Source organism: Meleagris gallopavo, chromosome 3 (assembly GCF_000146605.3).
Source record: "Meleagris gallopavo isolate NT-WF06-2002-E0010 breed Aviagen turkey brand Nicholas breeding stock chromosome 3, Turkey_5.1, whole genome shotgun sequence".
Classification (NCBI taxonomy): Eukaryota; Metazoa; Chordata; class Aves; order Galliformes; family Phasianidae; genus Meleagris; species Meleagris gallopavo.
This window is the reverse complement of record NC_015013.2, coordinates 19,109,914-19,119,903: the sequence shown is the minus strand read 5'-3', so window position 1 is coordinate 19,119,903 and position 9,990 is coordinate 19,109,914. Positions and strand designations below refer to the sequence as shown.

At 42.9% G+C, this 9,990-nt stretch overlaps 1 protein-coding gene across 3 annotated transcripts in view; it reads right to left on the bottom strand.

Annotated features, from left to right (window-relative positions):
* Window positions 1–9,984, bottom strand: part of MBOAT1 (membrane bound O-acyltransferase domain containing 1) — a 59,649-nt gene extending 49,665 nt beyond the window's left edge. For 2 of the 3 annotated variants that reach the window (XM_010708475.3, XM_019613803.2), the window contains exon 1: window positions 9,847–9,984. In XM_010708475.3, coding sequence (XP_010706777.1) covers window positions 9,847–9,936 — 90 coding nt within the window. In that variant the 5' untranslated portion in view covers window positions 9,937–9,984. Of the gene's footprint in view, window positions 1–2,816; window positions 2,968–9,846 lie in introns of all 3 variants that reach the window. The other variant, XM_031552773.1, reaches the window with a different exon arrangement.
* Window positions 9,985–9,990: the final 6 nt, after the last annotated feature.

Below are 9,990 nucleotides of genomic sequence, written 5' to 3'. Positions count from 1 at the left end.
AGTTTCTAGTTTTCAAACTTAGCAACCAAAACACAACAAAAACTAACAGGAAAACGCACAGCATAAGCAAGTGTCAATTGATGAGTAAGAAATGTAAACAATAAAAAAGAGAAACTTGGACTTTGCTATAAATTATATTTCACTGATTTCTTTTACACTATGCTACATTTAAGGAGAAAAAAAGTCCTGTCTCACTAGAAACATGCTGACTCTTTTACACATCCCCACCAGGGGCTCATACTTCTATATATATAATTCAGCAGAACTTTAGTTTCTAACAGTGAAATTTTCCAAAGATAGCTGTGATATCAGGAGGGGAAAAAAAAACAACCAACCACACCCACATTTATATTACTTACCCACAGTATTATATTTTTGCCTTGCTTATGAGTAAGCAATAGAAGTAATTTAACTTGATTTCCAATGCAAAGGAGCAAAGGAGAGCAATCATTAGGCAACAGGAGCCAGCCTCACCTTTTCCCCCTTAAGATTTTTTTTTGGGGGAAAAAAAATTATGCCCCTACATCTTAGAGTTACTCAAGTGATGCTCTCATTATGCAGTAACAAGCAACTTGTTGTCCAAGAAAAAAGTACAGCAACTGGACTCCAGAATCCTGAAACCAGCTTTTCTCAAACAGTACTGTGAACTTGAACATAGCTGGGGGAAAGAAATTCAACAGATGTGTAAGTTACATAAATAACTCTAAGTTACTCTTCAAGTAAGCCCTTGACATGTAAAGCCTAAAAAAATGCTTTGACAGAACTAGTATAGTGCATGATATGCACAGCTAGCTTGCAAGACCTATTTTCATATATCAAAAGGTTTTGTACTACTAATACCTGGCCATCTCAAAAGCACTCTAAAAAATATTTCAAGTTTGATTTTTTTTTTTTTAAGCAAACTTAAGCTCTCTTAAAATACAGATGGAATTTTTCCCATGATTTATCAATGGACTGTTAGAGTTAGCATAGTATGGATTTGATCTTTAAGGTCTTTTCCAACCTGAACAATTCTATGATTCTATGATTCTATCAGTTTGCCTGATGCTGGGATGCACCAAAGCATATCTTTATATTGGACAAGAGAAAGAAGCCTTGGAGGGGATGACAGGGACATCAGTCCCCATTGATGGCTTGAAGCCTCTCTAGGACACAGCCAGCAAGTAAACGAGGTCTGTATTCAGAAGCAGTCAAAGTAATTGCAGAGAGCTGATTCTAGACGTAGGAAACAGAGGCACACCTGCCATTTAGGGTCTCCTAAACCAGTCTGATATATTGCCCTTATTAGCGATCACACTAAAAAAATTGAAATGTTTGAGAAGAAAAAGAAAAAAGAGGAGGCAGATATGGAACAAATATTCTCTTCATAATTATTTAAGCAATGAAGTCTAATTTAAAGCCTGGCTCAACTCCATCTAAGTCAGAAAAACAAGAAAACCAACTGAAGACAGTCGAGCAGTCGAGGTAATGACACATGACAAATTTATGATTGATAAGCAGTTAGATGACAGACTAATGATTGGCATGTCAGAGCCCCATCAAAAGATGAAGGAAGACTCCACCACAAACTTGCCTCACCACATCAGAGAGAGCAGACAGACCATTCAACACAAATACAGTGTAAAAGACGTGCAGCGTGACCTGAGCTCAGCATAGAATCACAGATGGACTAAAGTTGGAAAACTCCTCCAAGATCATCCGGTCCCATCACCCACCTACCACCAACCCAGTGCTGAGTCAGTCCCCAGGAGAGGAAGAGGGCTGTGGCAGCCACCTGCCCCTAATGGGGCAGCCCAGCTCTGAGCTGACAGCTGCAGCTCAGTATCCGAAGGTGTCAGCCAGAAGGCAGTCACCACAGAGAGGACAAACCCTAAAAGCAGCCTGCAAAATAAAAGATTTCCCTCTTAAGCTATTAAGTATTTCACTCTGGATACTCGTGTTTTTTTGTATAAACATCCAAGTCCTCACTGGCTCTGGGCAAGTTCTTGGCCTCAGCAGCATCCTGTTGAAATTAGTTTCACTGACCAATTTTGGACTGCATGAAAAATCATTTTAATCCCTGTTGAATCTGCAGCCTTCAGCATTATCACGACTTTCTCCTCATGCAAAGAAACACTGGGGGATAGAAGGAAAGAAGCCCTTATATTGCACACGTATACTTTCAGTATGATCCTTTTTAACAGTCATATTCCTAAAGCAGACAGTCCAGATCCTTCACTTTGCTTTTGCATGTTAAAGAAAAGAAATGTACCTTGTATTTTTCTCCCTTTTACTTTGTTCACATTTCCATTTTTGTTTCATGGCAAAGAATACCTACAATCATCCTTCAAATGACTTGTACAGCTATAAGACAGAAACATAATTGCGTTACGATTTCCATTCTACCCTGGACAAATTCCTGGTTCTAAAACCGATTTTATTTGCAGTTTAGCACCAGCAGAATCTTTCTATCACTTTCTTTCCCAAACTGCCAAGCCCAATTTCTTCTCTGCAACTGCAGGGTTGCAGTCAGGAATGAGTACCTAGTGAGAAGCAGCAAGAAAGGTAATACTGCATCAAAGTTACATACTCCAAATAAAAAGATAAGCAAACGTTTCTTCTTAGAAGTCTATTATATTTCACAACATACCACAGCAATATGCCTACACTTTTAGCATAGTGGTACAAAACAGGCAAAAAAAAAAAAAGAAGTGTAGTGTTATTGTTGCTGTGGCAACTACAGACCACAAATTTTTGCCTCAAGGGAATTAGCATGAACACAAACACAGACACAAAGGCATAAACAGCTGTGGGCGCTAGCAGTGCCTACAACTCACTGTGGATGTAAAAACATCGTGCCATCAGAAACTGGATGTAAATCAAAGAGTAAGTCCTTTAGGTTCCCAGTTGCTGTCTCCAAATCATTTGTCTACACTTGTTTTTCCTCATCTTCGTTACAGCACACACTGTAAAACATTTCCAGAAACCCTGTAGTGCAAGAGATATAAATGTAAGATAAATTAAACTAAGAAACAGCAGTATTTTTGAGTGAACAAAATAATTCTAAAAACATCTCTCCTGCAAATAAATAAATCATTGGTCTACCAGCTGGAAACCTGATGGTGCAGATACTTCCTGCAAACCTTCAGTGGTCTGAAGCTGCTCTTGCTGTGCACACATGAGATACACAAAGTCAATATTGTACTATTCTTTAACACTCCCTTGCATTGATAACAGGAAAAACCTACTTTCAGTAGTTCATAATGCCATTTAAGCTAGGGACAAGAGTTAATAATTAAATCTTTTCTGCTCAACTGTACTTGGGAAAAAACAAACAAACAAACAAGCAAAGAAACACAACTGTATGTGTGAACATGGAAACAAGAATGGAAATTATCTGAGAAATGTTGGGAGTGGGGGGTCCTCAAATGTCCTGGTTTCTTTCCCTTGCCTCCTTGCTTTCCCCATTCCTGCCCTATCTATGGGCCTATGCATACCAGTGTCAAACAACACTTGAACAAGAAACCACAAATGAAGAAATTGCTCAAGTCGACCTAGAGCTTTTGTCAGAAGCCCTGGGCCTGTCAAAGGAGCAAATGTGCATGAAAGCCTGCAGCTGAATTGTTCTTTTGGCCTGAGATAGCTATTGATTTATTATTGCACATGTAATCCAAAAAAAAAAAAACTGATCTAAAGGAATATTTTCCTTTCCCCTTTTTCCCTCCCAGTTCTCCAGCCTGACTTGCTCGCTGAACTGGAAGGCTGCAGAATATAATCTGATAATGAATTTTAAAGTTGGAAATCTTTGAGATTGTCACATTTTGGTCTAGGATCTACTAGGCAGATACACGCACTCAGGCATATCTGCCCTTCAAATAAGTCATCTAGACAGACAGCCTAAATGCTTCCAGGAAGCATCCCACTCACTACGGTGCAGAGTTCATTCACAAGAGGACACACCCAGCAGACGTTGGCAAAATCCTTATTATCCAATAAGCCCTCCACCCAGAAACACCAGGCAAGTGTTTAGAGTCCTCAACCACCACCTGCAAAAAACATCCAGAAACAGAGAGATGATGTTCTGGAAACCAAGAATGAAGATTTGTTCAAATATTTTGTACTTGTTTTGTCCAGGAGTAGACAGCACTGTGAAAGTCATGCTTTAATCAGATCAATTAACCCTTTCTAGTCATTGCAGTACCATTTCTGTTGTTTAAAAAGCTTTCCAAGCTGGTAGATCTGTCTAGTTAATAGTTATTGTTTTGAGGTTTGGTTTAAAAATTATTTTCCACTTGCATGTTTTAGTATGATTTATAGAGGAATGATGGAGTGCTACTCTTGGGGAATTATTAATGTTTCAAGTTTTGAAACAATTCTGTTTCTGTAATATACTTGCAATTCGTATTTACTCACATCATTTAGATTAATGTTTTCTTACCTGAAAATTTCATATGATGAGGTAAGTTTGAAACAGTGATGATTATTTCCCATCCAGCTCCATTAAGGATGCAACATTAATGTATGCAGCCAAAACAAGTTTAAAAAAAACCACTGTCATTAGAAACTATTGCTTCTACTTTTCTTTTTGCAGTTCTGCAAAGCTGTGTCAAATGCTTTAAGCCAGGAAATAAAAGACCAGTGAAAATTAACTTTCCAAATTAAGCTCATAAAAAGGGATCATGATCACATCCAACCTTTCCCTAGGGAGGGATCAGCTGAAGGGTTTTCCTTTACTCATTTTTCTCCAAGTGCAATTCTGTCTGTTTGCAGAGCCACAGCAGACTGACCTGATACGGAGCAGGCTGGATTCCACCCAAAAGTAACCAAACAAGCCTGACCAGTGCTGTACCCAGAAGAAACCATCAAATTCGTGTCAGAGATGTTGGCCATGGCGATGTTAGCAAGTAACGAGGCCCAGAGAAGTAGATCTGAAGAGCAAAACAGCTAATGCCAAGGACCCTACCCTCACATTACTCAGGACCTGGAGAGCCTGGCTCTGGATCACCATTAATGTGCCCTTTTGCAGCTGAAGCACTGCAGGGTCCTGGAGCATATCCTGGGGCTTCATCTGGTCTAAAAGCAACCCAGTTCTCTGGATGCTCAGCATATGCTTCATGTACAAAGCAGTCAAGTGAGGACAGCAAGGAGATTCATTCCCAATTTGTTATTTGCACACTAACATAAACACTCTTACTAGCAGAGGACGGTAAAAATCTATGCATCAGACTGTAATTCTAAGAGCAAGCTGACTGCCTGGAAACCTTCTAAATACTTTCACTTGATTGCCTGAGTGCACAGGAGACTCGAGCTTCAGTACCCTGAAGGCCACCTGTAGCTGCCAGGTCACATACAGGATTGTTTCACACCAAGAGAAACTCAGCTTTCTGACATCAAACCCTTCACTTGGTTTTAGATAAGTACAAAAGTTCAGATTCACCTCTGCACTGATGCTAAGTCCAGCACCCAGGGAACACCAACAACATCTGCAGTTTGGCAAGCCTTCATCCAGAGCTGCCCATCCTCATTAACTGCAATAGCAGCCAAGGAGCAGCCAGGGCACTCAATACCACGCCAGACTAGCCAACACATAGCAAATCCCAAGCAGCAGGGTCTCCCCTGCAGAACAGAGCCAGCTCCGTGCTCACTGCCTAGACCCCTACACCAATGCCCAGGATGCTCCATCACTACTTCACACTGTCTCAAAATAGCTGTGGGGCACTGCTAAATCATTCCAAGCATGATTAATGCACAGGGAAGGCTTCAGGAAACTTTATACAGCGCTCTTAATGTTTATTTTTCCAGATATCATTTGACACAAATGAGAAGGAAAGTGCTTAAAAAGGGGAAAATTGCAGGCAGCTGATTCCAGTTGCACTTTTGCCTCTTGCCAAATGAAAAAACTTAATAGGACAGACTTTGTTTCAAGGAATGAAGGGATGTGGAAATATTTACACACATAGTATCAAGAGATCGGCCATGCGGTCCAAGACCGTGATGCCAAACCAAGTGAGAACACAATGAAAATGGCAGCGCGTGTTTCTAAGGCAGAGGAAAATGTGTATTGTTGCAATTGTTAATAATAACTGACCTGAACAGAAAGCAATGCTCTGGAGGTAGCCTTGCCCTTTGGAAAGCGTGATGCCTCCTCCCCAGGGCTGACTCAGTGATACCGAGCATCCCAGAGCCAGATGAAGCAGGTACAAGCAGAAGGGTGGAGTTGCTCTTGAAGCACAAAAAGGCTGGGCAGCCCGTGGGCACTACAAACCCACCGAGGGATCCAAAACTGTGTCAACAAGACTGTGTTTCTGTTCCTCAGTGGAGTAGTGCATCCTTCATTTCTCTTATGAGCTGCAGTTTTACAAAATCTGGGTGCTGAAAAGGCAGAACTATATCTACATCAAAGCTGGTTTTGGCAACTTATGGACTGCCTTTTTGTAAAGGTGTGATATCACAGTGATTTCAAATATTGTTTTTCTCAAAGAACTAGGGTTTATACAGCTTTATTTTTTCGAGTTGAGGGTGTGTCAAGAAAGGAGGCAGTGAATCTGACAGTACCGCTGCAATTCTAATTTAAAACACTGAATTTTCAAATGCAGAATGACTGGCATTAAGGAATTAAAATACAGCAGAGTTCATACCAAACATGGATAGTTGTTGCTGTTACCCTCAATTCCCACTTTTCAAGTAAAAATCAGACATTAACCCCACTCATGTTTTCAATGAACTTCTATCTTCAGATCTTGCCTTAATCTGTAACAAATTAGTTTTTTTCTTCTGCACTGCATCTTCTAATGTTTCCATGAAGATCATTAAAGAAACCCCAAAGTTCCTTGCCTAACTCTGCAGAGTTCCTAGAAAGCTAAATTTCTCTTTTTAGACTCCAAAAGCTGAATTAGAAAAGCCATGCAGAGGCTCAGGGCTAACAAACCTTCTGACTAGCTAAAAAACAAGAAGTGGAGAAGCAACACTGAAGTTGAAAAAAAATGCTAGATTTAACAACCCTGCAATTTTGAGATCAGAATTTCTGTTGATGTTCATTAAAGGAAATTTACATATATACAGACACACATAAAAATAATAATAAAAACCACCACACAATTCATGAGCATGCTTTGAGTTATTCCAACCCAAGGAATGGGCAGAAAGACTTTCCTAATACTTCAGCTATTTCAAGTCTCAGATATGCACCCTTCAGCCCCTCAAAGAGTTAGTGTTTGATTTAAGCTGCTGCCAAAACATAAATATGCAGCAGTGAAAGGACAAACCATGGCATACAACTAGCAGCCAAAGCATCCAGTGTTACGTCTGAATGCCCATTTTTCACCTTTGGGGCAATGCAGCAGGCCCCATCAATGAGGACCCTCTGATATAAAAATGAGACAACGTTCATATACTGTTTTTTTTGAGGGATGCTCCTTGAACACCTAACGTATCTCCTTGAAAAAATCAATAGCCTTCATGCTGTCCGAGGCAGGTGAGGGCCAGGCCTGCTAGCAGCTCTGGTTTGCTGTACTGCAGCTGATACAAAGCACACAGACAGTTACTGCCAAGGCAACAGGTAACCCAGGACATCAAGGGGCTGCACTGCAATACAACCCCGAGATCCAAAACTTTGAGATCAAATGTCTTCACCCTTCGAACCCCAATTACATCTAGAGATGTCTAGAGCTGAGGAAGGCATGGTACAAATGTCACGCGAATAAATGGTGCCACTAAACAGACTTCTAATATAACTTGCAATAGAGTATTTATTTCTTCACTGTATTCATCCAAAATGCACTTTGTTTAGAGGCATTACACTGCTACAAGTTTAATCTCTAACTACTGTATCTCACAGTGATTTAGGGTACACGTGACAAAAAAGAAAAAAGTACTGTGTAAGCATACTGGAGGGATGGTGCTCCATGATTAGTGATTTGTGACATATGTGACAAGCAGAACAATCAGTACGCCTCACAGCACTTCTCCCCATCCCACCCCACCACACCACTTTTGCCAAATGTTGATGAAGGTGTGCCATTGACATAGCCAGATATTTTTAGCATACAAGTCAGCTAAACTTCAAAGTCTGCTTTCCTGGGAGATGAGGATGAATTGAACACAGAGTCTTTTCATCCTCTTTCAAGCTCATTAATCTTGTTACCGAATATAGCTCTCCTTAAAAATAATACTTCAATGCTAAATTCAAAGATAAATAATCCATTAAAGGCACAAGCAAATGCACTCTGAGACTTCGGGATGCTATTAGCATCTCAAGTAGCAAACATTGCTATGTTCTCATGCAATATGCTGCCTAGTAAATAAAACGTGCACAGCCTGCCTGGTACACCACGCAGCTATGAATTACACCCTCTGGAACTCAGCATGGTTTTTAAACCTACATCACCATTTGTAAAATGAAGGAAACAACCCATGTGAAAAATGACACTTTTCAGATTCATCTCTGTTTTCTCTGATCTCTTGTGTGACACAAGAGCTGCTTAACAGATGACAAAACATTTTCCATCTACCATGGTTTTAGCTTTCATAACCTTGCTTTGAAAGTGTAACGGTCACTACTTTTGTTTCTCCTACCTTCAGCTCAACTCTTTTTCTGATTTTTCTCATAGATTAGAACTTCTCTCAGAGCACAGAGAAACCCAAAGACAGAACTCCAGAAGCCCTGGCACTCAGCACGGCCCCATACGCTTTAGTGGCAGGGAGTCCCTCTGCTCACCGTGTGTGCTCAAGGAAAACAAGCAAGTGCCCACTGTCTGCAACAGGGACAGGCTGTCTGTGGGACAAACACAGCACACAACCAGACGTGGAGGATTTTACCCCACAAACAGCATCACCTTTGTGCCTCTTGGCTGGCAAGACGTCAGGGTGCTGAGAGCTCAGAAGGAAAACCTGCAGTCGGCCCGGTGTCGTTATAACATCATAGAATCCTGAGTGTTGGAAGGGACCTTTGGAGGTCATCCAGTCCTTATTATCTGGCGAGTCAGCCAGCCTAACCTCACCCTGCACAACCATGGGGCTGTGGATATGCCAGAGGGACAGATGTGTGCCATTCACAGCTCCTGTTTGCTGATCACAGCACAGAATGCTTCGAAATGATTCCCTCTCACGGTGATGCAGAACTCACTGACAGGCATAAGCTTTTATCATTTGGCAGTTTTAGTGCTTTCTGTTAAAGAAAGAAAAATCAGCACGTTTTGGGTTTTAACCTCTGAAATGCTGCGTTTCTTGCATACCTTTGCAAACAAACAATAGTAAGAAACGGCTCTCAGCACCTCTGCTCACAGGGGACGGCAGGTGAGCTCCCATCTCTGCCGGCCAGAGCCGAGACTGGGCAGCTCGGCCAAGCCCCGTCCAACTCCCAGCCTCAACTTCCTCGTCCCTGAAAGCACACGGGAACGGCGCAGGTGCGCGTGGACACGGACGACGCGAGGTGTGGAGGTCAGCACAGCCTACAAGCAACCAGGAGCAACGAAGGGTTTGGTCCAAACCTACCGCACCACCGAGCTGCTGCGTTTCACCTATCTCCGGACAGAGGCCCCGCGTTTCATCACGCACTCGCACGCCGCCAGCAAAGACCGCTGTACAGCAGCGACCTCAAACGCAGCTCGGAGCCGGCCGGCCCCTGGCAGGAACGCACTGGGAAGCACCTGAGCCTCTCGCTCCGCGTTACAAACTTCCTGGCAGCGGCTCAGCTCGCGCCGCGCGCCGCAGCATCCCCAGCAGCAGCCAGCAGCCTGCCGGGGCACGGCCGCAAAAAAAAACCACCGCAAAACAGAGGAAGCCGCTCGCACGCCCAGCACCTCGCTGCCGCCCGGCCGCTCCGGGACCAAGAACGCCGAACCCCTCCCTAAGCTCCGAGCCGCTCACCTGGTCCAATGGGATGCCGAGCAGCACGCTCAGCGGGTGTAACAACGTGGAGCCGGTGGTGCGATGCGGGGCTGCGGGCGTCTCGGCCATGCCGCATCCCCAGCAGCGGTGACAAGCAGCCCGGAGGCACCGCTCCGTCCGCCC